The sequence below is a fragment of the Lissotriton vulgaris genome, chromosome 8, assembly GCF_964263255.1.
Source record: "Lissotriton vulgaris chromosome 8, aLisVul1.2, whole genome shotgun sequence".
Classification (NCBI taxonomy): Eukaryota; Metazoa; Chordata; class Amphibia; order Caudata; family Salamandridae; genus Lissotriton; species Lissotriton vulgaris.
The window spans coordinates 130,320,311-130,341,194 of NC_141696.1; the positions used below are offsets into that span (position 1 = coordinate 130,320,311).

General features: G+C 48.5%; 2 protein-coding genes across 3 annotated transcripts in view; one reads left to right on the forward strand and one right to left on the reverse strand.

The window, feature by feature from the left end:
• The window catches only part of LOC147693602 (X-ray radiation resistance-associated protein 1-like), a 312,782-nt gene extending 302,106 nt beyond the window's left edge, over nucleotides 1-10,676 (reverse strand). The window contains exon 1 of the mRNA XM_086933820.1: nucleotides 10,551-10,676. The gene's annotated coding sequence lies outside the window, so the exon portion shown is untranslated. The remainder of the gene's footprint in view (nucleotides 1-10,550) is intronic.
• Nucleotides 10,677-11,614: 938 nt separating this feature from the next.
• Nucleotides 11,615-20,884, forward strand: part of LOC147693603 (signal peptidase complex subunit 2) — a 35,347-nt gene continuing 26,077 nt past the window's right edge. Inside the window, exon 1 of one of the 2 annotated variants that reach the window (XM_086933822.1) lies at nucleotides 11,615-11,763. In XM_086933822.1, coding sequence (XP_086789948.1) covers nucleotides 11,725-11,763 — 39 coding nt within the window. In that variant the 5' untranslated portion in view covers nucleotides 11,615-11,724. The remainder of the gene's footprint in view (nucleotides 11,764-20,884) is intronic. The other variant, XM_086933823.1, reaches the window with a different exon arrangement.

Genomic DNA, 20,884 nt, shown 5'->3' on the forward strand with positions numbered 1-20,884 from the left:
CTGCTCTGGCGTGAAACTGGACAAAGGGGAAGGGGTGTAACCACCCCCTCCCCAGGTCCTCCCGTAGGTGGGACCTTAGAGTTAGTCCAACCCCTAAACTTAGTATAAGTATAGGAACCCTGTCCTTAGGACTTTACATTACCCTGGACGAAACTCTGCAACATATATCCTGGAACTTCGACATTCTATTTCGACTAGAAGACAGAAGAATCTCCCTTGGGGTCAAGGAGTGACTTCCCTGTTCAAACAGGCACCAAAGAAGCATCTTGCTGGTCTGCATTTCCAAGGTTGGCGCCGGATCCTGACGAATTTGGGACACTGGACCCAGACTTCCAGACTTCTCCGAGGCCGACATGAGATCCCAGCAAAGCTGAGACCTGCAGCCCTCGGAACATGGAACCGGAACCCCTGAACACCATGCACATTTGCTAGTGCACCTACTTCCCGAGCTTTCCCGAAGTTGTGCATTGGGCTACTTGTAATCCAAGCCCTGCGCACCATCTGCACCAAACATTGGGGGCCTACACTCCACGAGTGTTCCGTGGGCTCGCTTCTAGCATTTCTACTCGAGGCTCCTTCACTTTCCCTGGTCCGTCGACTTGTGAGTCTCCACGAAGTTAACTCTTCTGTTTCTTTGGCTTTCCTGGTTGCTCCAGACATGGCCTGACTCCCCTCTAAAGGGTGACCAAAGCCAATCTTTGCTTTCTGCGTGGGTTGCTGTTGCCAAGGCTTGGTAGGTCCAATCCGGATACCAACGCTGCAGCACTCGACATCCTTCGTGGGACAGCTCGAATTCAGCTCCTGCTCATCTTCGACAACTACTGGTCCTCGTGGCTGAAGAGTCAAGCTTCACCTTCTTCACCTGAAATCACCCCACATCGGTTGGCATCATCTCATCGCCTTCCTGGTCACTGGCTAGTGACCCAGACTGTCCCCTCTGCTTTCAGGTTCTTCAGATCTTTGATCCACACTTGGATCCATCCGGACACTTTTCACCTGGTCGCCTGCAGCACTTTTCAGCAGCTGGCCATTGAAAATTACGACGAAACCCAACACCAAAAGACACCTATGCACCCGGCTTCCCTGGGTAAGGTAACTAGAGTACTCCGGTGCTCCCGTGGGTATTGACTCTAGAACTGCCTAGTTCTAAAGGTAATGTGTTGAATATCTTTATTCGGTAAAATTTGTTCACCATAAAAGAGTACATATACACAATAAAAATACATTTCCCCCGCTAAAAACAATGATAAAATATAACAGTATAATTAATATAGACCTAGGACGAAGCATCCTCAACAGTCACTAAGTTAAGTAGAAGAGCCATCAATTACATACAGTCAATCAATTGGTAGCCTAGAATGCAGCTTCAGTAACCTTGAGCGCGTCATCCATGCACTACTCAAAAATTTTGCCACCCCGCATATCATGGCAGTGGATGTTGAGTCAGTAGAGAGTACACGTAAGGCCAGACTATGACACCTCAACCCCAACTTCCTGCATACAGGTTTCAGCCAGATCTTCCGAGCCACTTTGTAGGCGGGACAGGCAAAAAATAGGTGGGCCACAGACTCCTTAGGTGCTGCGCAGCCAGGGCACGAATGCGAGGGGGCACCAGAGTTGGACCACCTCGCGGTGAATTCATGCACCGGGAGTGTCCCTTACCTTAGTTTTAAATATAGCGCTCTGTCTAAGGGTTTGGTTATCAGATCAAAAAGGGGTTCCAGCTTTCTCACCCATTTGAACTCTAAAAACCGATCGGTGAGTGAACCCCCAACCATACCACGTAATGCCTCGCCCTGTACCCAGTCCCAGTATAGCTTCTTGATCACTAGTTTGGGCGGCGGCATTTGTGACTCCCATGCATCTCTCAGTCCCAGTTGGAAAACCAGGTGTCTCACATTGTTCAGCCATCCAATCTTATTGCCAGTGTCAAGCAATAATAGGTCATCCAACCCTTCAGCATATTTAACAAGCTCCTTAGTCCTTCTTAAGCGGACCCAGAAGAGCAATGGGCGCAGCCTCACTAGGTCCTTAAGGGCTCGTCTACCCAAGTCTTGTCGCAAGGGGTTCAGCGGGGTAAAGGCGGGGAGAGCCACCACCTCCCTCAAAAAATTATTTTCCGCTAAGGAAAGTTCCGAAACATTTTCGAACCCCCAGAGCTCAGAGCCATATAATGCAGCCGGGAGTATCTGACCATCATAAATGGCCATGGAGACAGGATTACTGGTTGACTCTCGAAACTCCCTCAGAGTCACCCCAGATACTCTTTTGTGACCAAGTAACATTTTGGCCAGATGGTCCTTCCAGTTCATTCGACTATTTATACGCACCCCTAAATAGTCGAATGAATCGACCATCTCCAGGGGGCCCCATTGAGCGAAAAGTTATTTTTAAATCTTTTGGAGGGTGAGAAGGCCATCAGCTTGGTTTTCGAGGTGTTGATGGTTAAGTCTCTATTTATGCAGAAGGAGCTGAATCGATTCAAGAGTTTTTGCAGACCCACTGGGGATTTGGAGATCAGTATAGTGTCGTCGGCGAAGAGTAGGGTGGGGATTCTTTCCCCCGCCAGGGATGGGGCATCCGACTCTTCCCCTCTCAGATGATCCACCACTCCATTCACAAACAAGGAGAAAAGAGTCGGAGCCATAACACAGCCCTGGCGTACTCCACTCCTCACAGGGACCCTATCAGTTAACTGTCCCTGGGTACCCCATCTGATCCTCGCGTAGTTCCCCTCGTGGAGCTTTACAATTAAACTCAAGAGTCTACCGGGGAAGCCCATCCCTCCTAGGATCTCCCACAATTTAGCCCGAGGGACCAGGTCAAAAGCTGTTTTAAGATCTATGAAGGCCATATATAGACTGCCCTTTTTGATGGTAACTGCCTTCCAATAGATAACAAAAAAGCGAAAGACCTGGTCCATCGTGCCTACCTTTCGGCGGAATCCAGCTTGGAAGTGGGAGAGGATGCTAGCCTCCTCCATCCAATCGCCAACCCTTGAGATAATGACCCTGCCAACCACTTTCTGGATTACATCTATCAAACTGATAGGTCTGTAATTGGCAGGGTCATCTCTTGCCCCCTTCTTAAACACTGTTACCACCTCAGCCCCCTTCCAAGAATCAGGCACAGGGTGGCCCCTTACAATCAGATTCATTATTGTGGCAATTAGGTTGGCCCAGGCCAAAGGTTCCGCAATCAAGAGGTCTTCAGGGATCCCGTCCGGACCGGCCGCCTTCTTGGGGGTTAGGTGTCTAATAGCCACTGCTACTTCAGAGGCCGTTTAGGGGAGCTTGTCCTCCCCTGTAGGATCCCCACCCCCACAGCTGGCTACCCCGAGGCTATTTGTGTCCTCATTTCCGCCATATAAAGCTGAAAAGTGATTAAACCATTGCTGGCTAGTTATATGAGCAGCTAGTGGTTGCGATCTCCCTTGTCTAGCTCTATTGATTAAGTCCCAAAAAAGATTCGGGTTCCTCCTGCTCACAGCATCTGTTAGGTCTTGCCAATGCTGTTCCTCCCATTCGCGTTTAGCCAGCGCTAATACTTTCAAATAATCCTTTCTAGCCGCTCTAACTAGTAAAGGATCCCTTGAAAGTAGGGCTTCTGTCAGGTTTTTCCTTTTACCCTTGCACTGGTCCGAATACCAATGGTTGCTTGAAATGGGGGGTGTGATGTTCTTTCTACAGCTTTTCCCTTTGGAGATAAAAAAGTGACTTACTTGCTCAATTGTGGCTTTATAGACTGTGTCAAGGGAAGTGGGAGGGTTCAGGCTACTCCCGTTTTCCCGATCCCAAACCTCCAGATCCAAATACAGGCCCACCACAAGGGATTTAATGGTCCCTAGTTGGTCCTCCTTCAAGTTTGCCTTATCTCATTTCAGTCAACGATTATTGTTATATGGGATAATCTCTTTAGTTATCTTCGTGGGGGCACTCACCCTCCTATCTTTAAAGTTACCCCACTTAAACTTGCTGCACAAGGGATTATGGTCGCTATCCTGAGTAGGTATCACCTCCATATCAATTAGGTCAGTCCACATGCTAACATCCATTAGGATGTAATCGATTCTGGACGGCCCTATGAGCCTATTAAAGGTCAATGCATCTGCCCGGTCGGACATAGTCCTACCGTTAAGAGCTCTTAGTTTGTGATCCCTGGTAAGTGCATTAATTTGAATTGCCCTAGCAGACCATTTTCTAATGGGGGGTAAAGACAGGGTTGGGATGGACCATTTAGAATCTTCTTCTTCAATACCTAGGGGATCATCTCCGAGGAGGGGTTCAAACGTACAATTGAAATCCCCCCCCACAATGATTTTAGCTGCAGGAGGACAGTTAACTAAAGCTGAGTCTAGACTTGATATAGTTGCTGAGATGGTATCCCCTGGGGCCCCTCGGGCGTACACATTGAATAGTTCAAGCCTACATCCCTCAATGTGACCCCTAGAGGAGAGATGAAGTATATCACTACACTCTGAATCGTGGTGGATCACATCTCAGTCTAAATCAATTTTTATCCAGACCGTGAGGCCTCCCGCCGGTCTGCCCTTTCCTCTGCTTATTGCAGGAGAAAAAAAGGTGGTATAACCCGGTTTGTTTATGGGTAGCAGGCTCCAGGTTTCCTGAAACAGACAAACATCGAACTTCTCGATGAATGTATGCCATTCCGGTATGTCCAACTTCCTTTTTAACCCCGCTACATTCCAAGATAACAGGTTTATTACCCGTCGACCCTGGGATACTTTGGTATGGACCCCCTTGCTCCCCCCATCATTCCCCACCTTGGTCGTGCAGCTACCCACTGCCCGGATAGGAGATTTGGGGTGTACAGTGCAGCCAACCGTACTGACCGTACTCGCGGCTACCAATGAAGCCCCAATGGTGCTGATGGTAGCGGCATTTTGAACTACAGGGGATCCCTCCTGCCATGTACCTTTATGGCCACCTGACCGCAGAGCCTCCACACCTAACTGACCACCTCTCTCCCCCTTAGACTGTGAACATCAATCGCAGTCTTCCAACCCGGAGAACTGCGAAAATCTATTGCAAATATCCAGAGGAGTAAAGGGTCTTAGATGTTCCATCCTAGTGTCATGGTTCATTGTGTGTCTCTGGGGTACTGTAATCCAGGCAAAGTGGTCAGCAGCCTGGGCAGGGTACTGCCCGTGCTGAGAATAAGTGTTGCTATATGGTAAAGGAGGGATTGGTCTATAACCGTGGAACTTATTTTGGTAATTGGGGGGAAAGGCCTCTGACCTAGGATAGAAATAAGTTAGGGCCCGAGGGATAATACGAGTGTCCCCACTTCCAGTGGGCCAGTTTAGAATGTAGTCTACTGCCCGAGGGTCTCTGAAGTTAACCACCACTATGTCCCCTTCAATATCTTTGCGTCTGCTACCCAGCCAATTGATCCGCCTGACATGCACTATATCCCCATCTATATTATGTGCTATGGGCCTATATGTCCTCAACCAGTGTATGATTTTATTTTTTAATTCAGCATATCCCTCCTTCTTATTTCCTGCTAACGGTGGAACCCCGGTCAAAACTACCACAAAGGGTACTGCTTCTGGGGGAATTTCCACTTGCGGCCCCTTGTTTACTGGGCCTCTAATATATCTACCTTCCCCATGTTCATCCCGTTTGTTAGTTGTGGGGGCCTTCGTCACTGACCTTTTGGGGTCACCACCCGTTTCAATTACTGGAGTATTTATATGTTTAGGAGGGGGTGGATTTTGAGGGCCAGGCTCAGCCCTACCCTGGGGCTGTGACTTCTGTTTAGTCGGCTGGGGTGGGGAGATTGGGGAATTAGCAACATTGTTAGTAGGTAGCCTAACTGGAGGTATGGGATGCACCACCCCGCTCCCCTGGGCTTTGGTTAAAGTAACCATGCTGTTTATAGCAGTCTCCAGGATTGTCAATCTGATTTCAACTTTTTTAATGGTCTCATTAATAGGTAAGAGGAGAGATCTCAGTAAAAATTCCAAGTTCCCTATTAATGTGGGGGGAGATGGAATATCTGATGCTACGACCCCAACATTACTATCAGAACCCACAACCTGTGTGACTATTTCAGGTGATTTGGTTTTTGGCGATGGTGCCTCAGCTGATGGAAAATCCGGCACCTCTACTAGTACACTCTCATTTGTAGTGAGAGTTTTTAACCCTTTACCAAAGTCAGAGTGCGGGATTTTAGCTTTACCTAGGGCCGCCCTTGATTTCCTCCTTTTTTTACTAGGTGGTGGGCGGTGAATCTGGGCAACAACTAATTGCTTAGGTTTCGACTTCCTCGGCTTCGCTGTAACAGTGGTACGGCAGGGACTAGGAGTAGGGGAAACAATTACAATATGGTCTGAGGGCAAGCAGGGGGTGGGGGTAAAATCACGCAACAGAAGAGGGACACCTTCTTGACTGGCATTTTCCCCACTCATATCAAGTAACCCTCCCTCCCGGGCCAAAGTAAGAGGAGCACTGTCAGTAAGGGATCTATTTTTCAGACTCTCGACTGAACGTCGCCGCTCAGCCCTTCGCTCAGCCAAAATAGAGTCCTTGTCACCCTCACACAAAACCTTAGGGAAGTAATTGTCCAGAGACCCGTTGAGTAGTCTTCCTCTTTTCCCAGGGGTTCCCTCTTCAGACAGCATAGCCATTCACCTGCCTGTAGCACGGACGACTGAGCTACAGACGTAAATGGGTGGGCCCAGCCCAGCCTACTCTGGCCTACGAGGGCCTCAGAGGGCCCGCCCTTTGCCCGGGCTTCGCCCTGAGCTCCGTCCCGCGCGCGTCCCGCTGCGCGAGACGGGTAGGCTGTTTATATACTCCTGAGTAAAGGGGGCGTGGCCGCTGCGGGAAGAGGCTGCAGGTGTGGAGACTGCCTCGCAGTCCCGCAGCGGTGTGGGCGGTGAGGGCGGGTCCTTCTACCAGCGGCAGCAGCTCCCTGTGCAAATCCGTGTCGTGGGTGAGAAAGGGTTCAATCCAGCGATGACAGGAGTCAGTGAGTGAGCAGGAGCAACAACAACGCCCAGACAGGTCAGCCGCACGACACTGCCTTTGAGTAGCACCCGCGCAGCGGGTGCTGCGAAAGTTTATACAGCAACGGGCTGGGGGGCGGGCCGCTGCGGGAAGAGGCTGCAGGTGTGGAGACTGCCTCGCAGTCCCGCAGCGGTGTGGGCGGTGTGGGCGGTGAGGGCGGGTCCTTCTACCAGCGGCAGCAGCTCCCTGTGCAAATCCGCGTCCTGGGTGAGAAAGGGTTCAATCCAGCGATGACAGAAGTCAGTGAGTGAGCAGGAGCAACAACAACGCCCAGACAGGTCAGCCGCACAACACTGCCTTTGAGTAGCAGTAGTAGTTGAGTAGTTGAGCCTTTGAGTTGAGTATTAGTTCTAAAGGGGTTTTGTCCTAGTCCACTCCTAAGTGTCCTTAACTTGTAATTTTCCAACCGCGACTTTCCCCATAGAAGTTAATGGGGATTTACTGCTGTGTTCAGACACTGGACGGGTCCCCTGTGGGTCCCCTGTGTCACTACCTTGGGTGGTTCCTGGTGGCCCTAGCGGTTCTAAAGGCTCTAAGCCTTGTATCTATGTCAGTCGAGGTTTTTATACCACTTTCTTAGTATATGGTTTGTGAGGCCCCTAGGGTAAAACGTATACTGTGATAATTTACTGTGTGCTAAATAAGTTTACTTGATGTACTTTTGCCTCTAGCCTCATAAAGAGACTAGAGGAGTGTGTTTAGAATAAATACATATATTTTATATATATACCTGGTGTGGTTCTCCTTTCATTTGGTCACTCATGAGATTATAGACTGGTAAAACAAGCTTCTTTACATTCCTTCAAGACTTAGCCTGAAGGCTGCTCTCTACAGCTACCACTAGGATAGCTTTCTATATAGGTTGTCTTTAAACCTACCATCAATAAGGGTCGTTTGGACTGGTGCAAGGTGCCCACTAGAATAGTGGACAGCATATGCCAGGCCAACTTCTCACAATCTGTCTCTTTTAACTCTGGTAGTCTTAAGGAGCTGTTGCTGGGTGGATCCGAGATGTGTAGAATGGATGTACCTGGATATCAGGTGGCTCAGTTTTTCGGTCCCAGAGTTGTTAATAGCTTTACGAGCTATGCAAAGAGTTTTAAACTTAACTCAAGTCTCAATAGGTAGCCAGTGGAGCTGTTTAAGTGCTTCCCTAACAGAGATGCATTGAGGATCTTTAACAATTGTCTGGCAGCCGCATTCTGTACCACTTGCAGCCTCCTAGTGACCTGCTTAGGTGAACCCAGAGAAAGGGAATTTCCATAGTCCAAACGTTATTTGAGGAGGGATTGTATCACCACTTTCCTCAGGTGCTCAGGGATTTCATCAATAATTTTCCTTAACATTTTGAGCAGGGAAAAACATATCCCTGAGAGTTTCCTGGATTGACAATACAATGTTAGCGAGTCCTCCAGCCAAATACCAAGTTTTTTTATAGCGGATTTGACGATGGGAGGATCTCCCATGCATTTGGTGATGGGAGGATCTCCCATGCATTTGGGACAATGTATCAGAGGTGAGTGGATGCCTGGATCGCCGAACAACATGAGCTCCTTTTCCCCCCGTTCAGCTTCAAACAGCTGTTGGACATCCAACTCACCACGCTCTCAAAACAGATAGGAAGTTGGTTGTTGCTAGATTCAGAGCCATTAGAAAAGGACACCACTAACTGGGTGTCATCGTCATATGACACCACCAATATTCCAAATTCCTGTACCACATAAGCCAACTGACGGACATAAACATTAAACAAAGTCGGACTGAGGGACGAACCCTGCGGGGTGCCACATGTGGTAGGGAAGTGCTCTGACATGCAGTCCCCTACCATCACCTGGAAAGATCTATCCTCCAGGAAGGAGGCGAGCCACTCCGACGCTTTGCCCTGAATTCCCACTTCCTCCAATCTTGCCTTTAGAATAGCATGAGCCACAGTGTCAAAAGCGGCACTGAGATCTAGCAGGAGGATGGTGGCAGACCAACCCTGTAGATGTTAAGAAGTGTAAAGGTAAAAAAAATGGAATTCAGATTTTTGCACTTGCTCTTGCTATTGGGAAAGAGGAGAGTCGCAATTATCTGGATGGGGCAGGTTGGGCCTAGTGTGGATGGCTGGGCAAAGGATGTGAGTGAGTGGGAAGTTGCAGAAGAAGTACACCTCTAGAAATGCAGACATGATGATAAGGTGGAGGACGAACTGCAGGCTTGGGGTGAGATTCTGCCTATGTTTCTGGGAAGGGGGTGGAGGGGGTCACAGGAGGTTTCCTCTAATGATGAGACGAAGGTACCTTCTGTAACAGGCAGTGCTTTAGATGGGCCGGTACTCACTGGTACTGAGTACCAGCGCTTCTACATTTTCGACGCTTGAGTACCGGAACTTCTCTATGTCCAAAGAGAGTACCGGTACTCATGGGAATGTGAGCCAAGCTCAGTGAAATTGGCATTTTCAAAAAGAAACGCACTGCAGCTGACAAAGAGTGGGTCCGTTTACGTGAAACACTCTCATCGAGTGCTAATCTCGCCTTACAATGTGCTAATTGAGAGGCCTTCAGAAGGCATTCTTTCAGAGCTGGCAGGAAGTTTGGCAGGGGCCAGACTCACACTGTGATTACTGACACAGCGTCCACTTAGGCTCTGTGGAGTCCATAGAACTGTATGTATGTGAGCAGGCCTGCTAACAGGCATATTTCGTTACTCTCTGGAAATCGAAGAGAAGGCTTCCTGCTGGCATAGCAGGATACAGCAGCACTTGCTGGCAACCAGACTGAGGAGGCAGGTGGCGATAGTGATGCTGTTGCACAGCACGTGGGAATCAAGGTTTAGTAATGTGGGCAGAAGCGAATGTAAGCGCTTATAAAACACATGTACTGAATGCCCTGTCTGCGTGAATGAATACTGAAATGGGTGCCCCTGGCTGGATTCCTTTGCGCTGCCCATAGCTCCGCCCCCTAGCTCCACCCCAAGCCCCGCCCCCTAGTCCATATCTCAATTTGGCGAGTACCTGCCCTTATTTTTTTCCATTTAAAGCACTGGCTTTGTAGCCATGAGAGGAAAGTGTCGGGACATGATACTTAAGATGTTTCCTTCTGTGGGCACTGATCTGCGGTCAGTTCTTATTGCATTTCAAATGTTTGAGGGTGGTTGCAGTTTGTGTCTTTTTATTTTCTGTATTGCTGTTATTCAACTGTAAACAATAGAATATATCTTTAAAAAATACATTATCGTATTTCACATGTCACGTGGCAATACCTCCACAGCTTGCATAGAACTGCGATGACTACATCGGGAACATGCAAGAGGGAGACAAGATAGAAATCTGAGTAAGGGTTGCTAATCGAAAAAGAAGAAGTTCTTCAAGGGAAAATATAAGGGTGAAAAGTAGGGGAAAATACTCATACTGGAGACTGAGCATTTATACAATGAATGAGCTATACGGCGAAAAATGGGAAAGAATAAGGAGGGGGGGGGGAGAAACCGCTTAAAGAACGCAGTTGGGGGTGTAAGGGTTATGTCTCTGATTACCTCTCAGGAGTTCCTTCCATCAGAGGCTCGGAGCTTCTGTTGTGGTGCTCTTTCTGCTCATCGATCAGCTTAACTTGCAGACTCCGCTGGAGTCGCCATGTTCCTCCTGGCTGAAGTGCCGTTTCCAGGCAACACAGACGCTATCAAATGTCATGGGAATGCGCATTCCACCGCGCAGGTCTATGATGAAGCTCTCAAACCACAACTCCCATCATGCTTCCTTCAGTTTTTGCCCTCACGTTGCACGGTCTCGTGGGTCTTGTAGTTTTTTTTATGGCTTCCTTGTTTAGCCAAGTCGCGAGAGAAAACTACACGAGTAAACATCTGGAACGAACATGACAGGAAGAACGAAAAAAGACTAATGCGGATTTTTGTGGGTTTTTTTGCCTTTCAGCCATGATACGTCAGAAGTCTAACGACGGCCATATGTGAACGGAGTGATCTGCAGGCATTAGTACGTGAGAGGACAAAATTGTGGGACTTAATTTAAAAACCATACACTTTTTCTTATTCGGTTAGTAATCGTTGTTAAGTATACATATCAACGTGTCTTTTTTAATTTGGTAACCTTTTATATAAGAATCATTATTTATTGTTACAGATAACAAATAGCGAGTGGCTCCCTATTATTGGTACATAGTGTAATAACGATGTATGAAAACAATATTTAGCTTTTATGTCTTTCATTTAGTCGTCGTCCAACAGAGGTATCCCCTTTAAAGATGGCTGTTGTGCATAAAACGCTCTCTTGATTATAGGCTCGCAGCTTCGATTGCCTGACCTCGGCGTCATCCAAATAAAGCCGCCATAATGAAAAGGGAATGTAAGTATTTCTTGACACGCTAAAGTGGCTGAATGTTATATTGGTGTTTAGAATAGAGTGCCTTATTATTTATATATATATAGTATGTTCGTGCTTCCTAACTTTGGAATAAACATATATTTGAATGCCTATTTTTTTTTAACGAGATTTCGTTCTTGACGTTGTACTTTGGCTTCACTAACGGGCTCCGTTTCCTCTACAGTCCTGTGGTTCCGTTAAGATGCACGGACACTGTCTCTCTCACAGGACTGCTCGGCTCCACCCACTAGTGCTACGTCAGCCTCCTACTCCACCAATGAGCGACGCACAAGTCGAGGAACTGGAGGGGGCAGACAGTTGGCTTATTTCAAGATGTCGTCGAGAAGCGGAAAGAACGGGCTCCTCGAGAAAGTAATGAGCTGGGGGCGCAGCGCGGGGTCTGGGGTTGAGGGGAGGTAGAGTCTTTGCAGCTACTCCCGGAGAGGCATGCTCTGCAGCGTCCTCAAGTGGAAGGGGAACCAAGCTCTCTATTCTTCGGTGCGGCTGTATCCCTGCTGTGCCTCCTCGTAGTTCCTACCCACAGGGCGCCCCTACGGGCGGGGGTTATGGTCCCAGGGGAGCCCTTGCGGATTGCGAGGGGGGAGCTGTGATTACAGTTATACAGCCTTCCATGCAATGGCCACAGCGGGGATCGCAGCTGTCCAGTTGTAAATGCGCTTTGGGATTTTGGCTATCTGCTGAACTAGTGACAAGTACATTTATTATTATTATTATTATTTGCATCTTGTACCGCGCGAACTAAAACCCGAAGGTGTCAAGGCGCCTATCAAAAAGATCAAAAAGCTGCAGTCATGCACTTATATGTACGATTTCAGTTGATTCCAGCTGTGTCTTAACTGGGGATCGGCCTCTTGTGGTTTCAGTTAGTGCATTATTTAACAATGTCATTGTTTTTAAGACGAACGCAGTTTGTTCAGCTCCCAATCCATATGCTGCACCTGAGTCCCGTGAAACCTATTTGTAACCGGTCAATTGACAGGTTTGAGCACGAAATCTCTTCTGAAACCCTCTACCTTAAAGTGCATCGGACTGATATTCTTAGAAGTGGAAGGGGTACTAAAGTAGAGTATTTTGGAACTGGCTAACCGTTCTGAAAGGTATTTTCTTTATTTCCAAAGTCACAAATTAAAGCGCTAAAATTGTTGTTTTCGGAAAGTACCCTTCTACTAATAAATCGTTTGCTGCCAACCAGTAGCTTTAGCTATACAGAGAATATGCTTCTGACGAGACAGTTTAAAGCACGTGGATCCAGTAAGTGCAGTTTTTAGTTTGACTTGTCTATCGCGTAAACATTTTGCCACGTAACACAGTTGGAGTACCAGCAGTACAGCCCTTGAGTGGATGTGTTAGCGTTCAGAAGAAAGGGAGGACCTTGTAGTTGAAATGTTATAGAAAACGACTACAAAGGCATATTTGCTTTTTTTGGCTAGTAATTCCACCTGGACACCCTCCTTTTTGCCTCTAAACATTGGCTGATGGAGCTGCGCACGTTGACCCACCGATTAGTACATTATAAGCAGAATTTAAATATTTCCCATCTTTTTTTTTTTTTTTTTTTTTTGGCCCCAAAGCACAAAAGTTTATTTCGCATCATGATGAACACTTCTACCTGACCATTTCACTGCACATCCAGTCATTCTGAAAATTCGTTTGGATGCACCAATTTGTTGAGTTTGAAAGGCTCAGTCAAATTTCCATTTCCATCTCCATTTAAAGATTTACAATTACTGTTTTAATATTGCATGCTCCTTCTTGCCAATGTAGGAGTGGGAAGAGATACGGGGAGGACGACTTCCATAAACATGGTTGTGCTTCATTCAGCCTAAACACTTCTGTAATGCAGATGTGTTGTGTGGTCCTCCATGGGGCCACAACCACGAGAGCCAGATTCATCAAGTTATTGGTGGGTCGTATGCATGGTCCTATGAGCTACATGAGACCATGTACCTGATTTCCAATTTTAAAAGATACAGAATCAGCTACACTTTGCCAATGTTCTGATATATGCATAAACTTCTAAAGTATTAATCTTTGTATAGCACCCACGCTACCATAGCTAGAACCCAGACCGCAGGGAACAATACCCATAAATCAGCGGGGTCTAAATTTCGCCGGCGTTATGCAATGAGGTTGCTTCATCTGAGGAGGACATGTCACAGCCGTGGCAGTTGAATGGGTCTGCGTTCTAGTCAAAGCAGACATAGAAACTTTGCTAAATATGCATACTATAAGCATAGGATACAAGATGTAATTTTAATCCGAGAAACAAAGTGGAATATGTTGTCATTGTGGAAATGTAGAGCTTGGCCAATTCAGCTAATCCAGTTATGGGTAATGTTTATTGAAAATAGAAACATCTATATTATTCCATTATATCCTTCCTGGTTTGCACCATGATAGCCAAAAATAAACGAGTGCATGGAGTCCACAAATGCAAGGTGCATGATGAACCCTGATGTGTTCCAGTCGACTCCCCAGCCTTTATTTAATATACCTGTTCATCTACAAACGCGACATTCATATCTATTGACTTGGTGTCTCAGTAAAGCGGCAGTGAGGCTCAAAGGATTCAAAAGCTCACATTGAAAAAAGTGTGCATTTGTAAATATTCTTTAATACCTTACGTACATTGACACAGAGTGTCAAATGAAAAGATTGCTTTACCAAGGTGTGGACCCTTATGTTATTTCTACATGGACATCTTATCAAATGAATATTATTGATAATCTGTTAAATGCATGCATGTATGAAAGTTAAAGATGCACCATTGTTAAATACCTGTGGATTTCCGTCCAAGAATCTGAGGTTTCGGATTGTGTTAATATTCTGTCAGGGCACTGGAGCACATTCTTGAGTGAGAGAAACGCCAAATAAGTTAGATATTATTACACATGGTTATTAAAGAAACTTTTAAAATCCCAGTTTCCCTATGGTGAAATCACTTATCTTTTACACCTATTTAGTTAGCTGTTTTAAAATGACACATTGGCAGGATTTTAAAACCAAGGGAAGATAAGCTTTGTTGGATTGTGTTTGAAAGGGAAACACACATTTGTTTCTGGGGTATTTGTTTAATGTGATAATGGTAACACTCTGTTGAGTGTCTTGATACGATACCTCTGACACCCCGGCAGCCTGCTGACATGCTAATTAACCTAACCCATTTGTTCTTTCAGAAGGCAGATCGAAGAACCTGGAGGTGAAAGGGTTTTTTGTCATCTTCCCAAGCTGACTTGTTCTCTGTTACATCTTCTTGGGCACACATTACATAGGGACATCATTGCTTCCTCTCTATTCTTTGGGAGGGCAGGCCAGATTTAGCAAGCCCCATGCATAAGTTACCAACGGCCACCATTAACTGGTGCCTACAGCCCTGCCTCATGTCTTTGCTGAGTCAAGGGGACTGATCAGTGGCAGAAGCCTGCTCTATAGAATACGGTCTGTCGGTGCCTTACCCACCTTTCTCATCATCCTGTCACAGCATTAAGTGTTAACTCAAGATTGATTATACGTCAGGTTGTTTGAAAATAAAGTTGCTTACAATTTCTTATAGCAAACACAACCGAGTCAGGAGGCTTTGAAGGCATAGCCAGTACATTGTCCATGGATAATCATATGAACAGAACTGACTGCCTATTGTGTATGAGAAGGAATACAATGGGTAAGGCCCTCACCCAGCTGGTAGGTGGCATGCTCCATCCACTGAACCAGAGCATCTAGCCACCAGTTACTAATGCCCACTGGATTAATAGAGAACTTATGAGGGCTTTTATTAAAAAAAGAAAAAAAATGTTTTCGGAATTTTCAATTATGCCACTCTTAAAATAATGTAGGTGCGAGGGTCCCACTAGCGGAACTCAACATTTTTTTTATCTATACAACCTCCTGAAGAGGTTTGTGGCATTCATGAAGACAAGGTCACCCTCTCTGCTCTAATAAATATAAAAAATTGAAAACGTGTCATTTACAAACTGCGTCTGATAAAGTGTACTCAAATATGTCATGTATGTTCTTCAGTCGTTGAGCACAGTGTGTATGTAAAAGAAAAGGCACCTGACAACGTTTAGTTCCCAAACATGTCATGGCATTAAAAAACAGCAAAACTATTGTGTTGCATCACATGTGAAGGACTCCAAGGTGAAGGGAATGATATGCTTCCTACACTCCAATTGCAAAGTGCACGTTCACACTTGTTGTTTTCTCTTACACTAGATTATGACCTTTTTTGACACCCTCAGAGCTGGAGTATCAATCAATCATTGCATTTATATAGCGCGCTACTCACCCAGAGGGTCTCAAGGCACTGGGGGAGGGGGGTCCGCTACTGCTCGAACAGCCAGGTCTTGAGTTGCTTCCTGAAGGCGAGGTGGTCCTGGGTCAGGCGGAGGTGGGTGGGGAGGGGGTTCCATGTGTTGGCGGCGAGGTAGGAGAAGGACCGTCCCCCTGTGGTGGCTCTTCGGATGCGGGGGACGGCGGCAAGGGCGTGGCTGGTCGATCGAAGCTGGCGTTTGGGAGCGTAGAAGTTGAGGCGGTTGTTGAGGTATCCTGGGCCTTGGTTGAGTAGGGCTATGTGTGCGTGGGTGAGGAGACTGAAGGTAATTCTCTTGTTGACCGGGAGCCAGTGCAGGTCTCTCAGGTGTCCGGAGATGTGGCTGTGTCGGGGGATGTCGAGGATGAGTCTTGCTGAGGCGTTCTGGATCCGCTGGGGTCTCTTCTGGAGTTTGGCAGTGGTTCCGACGTAGAGGGAGTTGCCGTAGTCCAGTCGGCTGGTGACGAGGGCCTGGGTGACCGTCTTCCTGGTCTCGGTGGGGATCCACCGGAAGATCTTACGTAGCATGCGCAGGATGTTGAAGCACAACGAGGAGACGGCGTTGACTTGTCTGGTCATGGAGAGGGCGGAGTCCAGGATGAAGCCCAGGTTGCGTGCGTGGTCCGTAGGTTTGAGAGCGGTGCCCAGGGCAGGGGGCCACCAGGAGTCGTCCCAGGCGGAGGGTGATGATCCCAGGATGAGGACTTCCGTCTTGTCCGAGTTCAGTTTCAGGCGGCTGTTCTTCATCCATTCGGCTACCTCTTTCATCCCTTCGTGAAGGTTGGCTCTGGCGGTGGCGGGGTCGTTGGTAAGGGAGAGGATCAGCTGGGTGTCGTCGGCGTAGGAGATGATGATGAGGTTGTGCTGGCGTGCGATGTCTGCGAGGGGGCTCATGTAGACGTTGAAGAGGGTTGGACTGAGCGAGGAGCCTTGAGGGACGCCGCAAATGACTTCGGTGGCTTCAGATCTGAACGGAGGGAGGCGGACTCTCTGTGTCCTTCCGGCGAGGAAGGAGATGATCCACTCCAGTGCCTTCTCCTGGACTCCGACGTTGCTGAGGCGTTGTACTAGGGTACGGTGGCAGACAGTGTTGAAGGCCACGGAGAGGTCGAGGAGGATGAGGGCCGCAGTTTCTCCTTTGTCGAGCAGCGCTCGGATGTCATCGGTGGCTGCGATCAGGGCGGTCTCGGTGCTGTGGTTGGCCCGGAAGCCAGACTGCGAGGGGTCGAGGGATCCGTTCGTCTCGAGGAAGGCGGCCAGCTGCTTGTTGACAGTCTTCTCGATGACTTTAGCAGGAAACGGGAGCAGCGAGATGGGGCGGTAGTTTTTGAGGTCGGTGGGGTCGGCCGATTGCTTCTTGAGTAGGGCGCTGAGTTTGGCGTGCTTCCAGCTCTCCGGGAAGGTAGCGGTGTCGAAGGAGGTGTTGATGATGTCCCGCAGGTGGGGTGCGATGACAGCGTAGGCCTTGTTGAAGACGTGGTGAGGGCAGGGGTCGGTCGGAGATCCGGAGTGGATGGAGTTCATCGTGCGGACGGTGTCTTCGGTGCTGATCGGAGTCCAGGCACGGAGGGTGGTGGTGGTGGGGGGCGGTGTTTCGGTCTTGGCGTTCGTCGGTTGAGTGCTGAAGCTGTTGTGTATGTCCGCGATCTTGTTGTGGAAGTAGGAGGCGAGGGAGTTGCAGAGGTCTTGCGAAGGGGTGATGTCGTTGTTTCCGGCGTTGGGGTTGGAGAGCTCTTTGACGATGTTGAAGAGTTCCTTGCTGTTGTGTGCGTTGTTGTCCAGTCGTTCCTTGAATGCAGTTTTCTTGGTGGCGTGGATGAGTTGGTGGTGTTTTCGGGTGGCGAGCTTGAGGGCAGTCATGTTGTCCCGTGTTGGGTCTCTGCGCCAGGTTTTCTCGAGGGCTCGGCAGTTCTTCTTGGAGCTCTTGAGTTCGTCTGTGAACCATGGGCTTTCTTGCTACCGGGTCTGCTGGGTGGGGTCCTCAGGGGGGCGAGCTCGTCTGCGCAGTCGCTGATCCACTTCGTGAGGTTGGTGGCCGCCTGGCTAGGGTTCGTTGTGCTGGTGGGAGGATTCATGTTCAGGGAGGTCGTGAGCTGGTCGGCTGTGATCTTGTTCCAGCACTTGCGTGCAACCTGTTGCTGGTGGTGATGGATCGTGGTCCTTCCGAAGCTGAAGTGGACGCAGCTGTGGTCCGTCCAGTGGAGTCCGGTGGCGTGGCTGAAGGCGATGTCCTTGCTGGATGAGAAGACGGGGTCGAGTGTGTGTCCGGCGTAGTGGGTGGGGGTGGTCACCAGTTGCTTGAGTCCCAGGTTGGCGAGGTTGTCCAGCAGGGTGGTGGTGTTGCGGTCGTTGTTGTTCTCCAGGTGGAAGTTGAGGTCCCCTAGGAGGATGTAGTCAGCGGAGCAGAGGGCGTGCGGGCTGATGAAGTCGGCAATGTCTTCGCTGAATTGTGTGCGTTGTCCCGGGGGTCTGTAGATGAGGGTGCCTCGGAGGGTGGTCTTGGGGTTGATGTGGACCTGAAAGTGCAGGTGCTCGGCGGTTGCGAGGGTGTCGTCGGTGTTGGTCGTGATGCGGATGGTGTTCCTGTGGACGATGGCGATGCCTCCTCCGGTGTGGTTGATGTGGTCTCTTCGGATGATCTTGTAGCCGTCTGGGATGGTGATGGCGATGTCGGGCGCTGAAGAGGCGCTCATCCAGGTTTCCGTGAGAAAGGCGACGTCTGGTGAAGTAGTGTCGAGCAGGTTCCAGAGCTCGACGGCGTGTCTGTGGACGGAGCGGGTGTTGAGCAGGATGCACTTTAGGTGGCTGCTGCTGTTGCTCGTCGAGGTCTTGAGCACTGCTGGAGTGGTGCAGGTCCGGATGCAGGTGAACTTGCAGGCGTTGCAGCAGAAGGGTCCGTGGGTGCGTCTCGGGGTGGCTCGGTAGCACCCCGGGATTCTTCCGGCGTTGAGTGCATGGAGTAGGGTGGTGTCGTAGGTCTGGTGGGTGGGCTGGGGTCTGCGGGGGCCAGGGGTCCTGGCACCAGGCGCAGACGGGCGCAGACGGGCTTACCTTTGGCGCACCATCGGCGCTCAATCGGTGCTCCCGCTGCGCGGTCGACATAAGAAGGGAGCCGGGAGGGTGGGTCAGCTGGGAGGCGGGGTCGCGTTCGCCAATCGTCTGGCGAGGGGGCGGGGCCGCAGGCAGGAAGCGGCGGGAAAACGGGATCGGCTGAGCGGACGGCCCTGCGGCGGCTGGGGCGCTGCTATCGGCGGCGCTCGGCGGTGAGGATCTCTGTCAGCAGGGGGGCTCTGGAGCAGGAGCGTAGAGGAGCGAGGGGGCGACCAGGCCAGAGGCGCAGTGGTCGCCTCTGGGATCAGGGCTCTAATGGATATCTTTACCAGCTGTATTCCTTCCCATAAACAATAGGTTGTCAGTTCTGCTGTGGTCATATAACATTTCTTACAGCCTGTGATGACTCTTGTTTGTTAATGCACTGTAATCAAGGAAAACATCTTGATGTCAAATATTGGTTTCCTGGCTGAAACGCCTCATGAAATTGTGTCTTTATGTAAAGACTTTTCATTTAAAAGGAAAGAGCACTGTAATCAAGGAAAACATCTTGATGTCAAATATTGGTTTCCTGGCTGAAACGCCTCATGAAAATGTGTCTTTATGTAAAGACTTTTCATTTAAAAGGAAAGAGCAAGAGAAAAGTGGTCCTAGTTGCAATCTCCCAAATACAATCACAAATGTGTCTTTATGTAAAGACTTTTCATTTAAAAGGAAAGAGCAAGAGAAAAGTGGTCCTAGTTGCAATCTCCCAAATACAATCACAAATGTGTCTTTATGTAAAGACTTTTCATTTAAAAGGAAAGAGCAAGAGAAAAGTGGTCCTAGTTGCAATCTCCCAAATACAATCACAAATGTGGTGCCAGAATTAACTTCCAGAATAGACAGGGGGGAAATCGAAGATTTTGGAGTAGACCCCTCACCCACGTAAATGTATAGGCATTTATATAGCGCACTACTTACCCGGAGGGTCCCAAGGCGCTTCGACCGCTGCGAAACCCTTCCTGGCTTCCCTGAGAGATGGTCCCTTAATGGGTATCTCCAGGGTGAGACCAGGCATCCCCGGCGGTCTGGTGGGGCCGTTAGTGAAGATGAGGCAAGCTAATGCCCAGAGTTGCCGAGTGTGAACGCTGATCAGAGTGGGCACCGAGGCGAGAGAATTATCGAGTCCGCTGACCCTGGTCCAGAAACCTGCCGCGCCGGGAATCGAACCCTGGTCCCGGGCCGTCCTCTGCTCTCGGGTCTGCCGCCTCTAACCAGTGAGCCACACTACTTCACTTAATAGTGGCATGTTTCATCATCGGCTCCTATCCACGCCCTGCTACAACTAGGGCGGACTCAACCAAAAAAAGTGGCAGTTTTTATATAAATCATAGCTGTATTTGTGGCAGGGGTCCAGAAGATAAGAGATAAAAATGTCTCCAGGTATACCTGAGGAAATGTCCTTTAATAGGTGGGTACCCTAGAGATAACTAAAAACAGAGTAAAGGTTTATTGTTGAGTATCAATGTCTCAAAAACCCTTTATAAAGCCAACCTGTTTCAGCCTGCCTTTAAAGCCCACATGAGTTTTCGGAAGCTTGTGACCGTACCTTATCCTGTGGAGGACAGACCTGCTTGTATGGCAATACAGTGGCTTTGCTTGTTGGTGTTTTTAAATTATGTTGTAGTAAACGTCAAGGTTTGTATTGCCTGTCTAAATTCTAGATGATTACCAATCATCCATTTTCTTCAGGAGTGTGTTCCAGAACTAGCATGTCTATACAGAGCATGGTCTCCCTACTAATAGTGTAATTTTAAAATGGCTGCTTAGCATGGGAGCAAAGCTGAATGTTGCGCTTCTCTATTGACATTTTTGTCTGAGTATGATTAAGACCTGGTGGGTGTTTGCCAGAAAAAGGCATAATTTAAGACCCTGATGGCAGTTGAATCAGCCTAGGAAGGAATTTGACTTCTGCTACATCAGAAAAGTTTTGAAGCTATGTTCCTTGATCTATAGTGCCAAGTTATCTCTACGTATACGTGGGTGGATGTTCTTGCCCACATCAGCCACTTCTAAGGTGTGTCTTCTATATCCTGAGCAATAACAGGATTCAGAGGTTTCAGTTGTTAC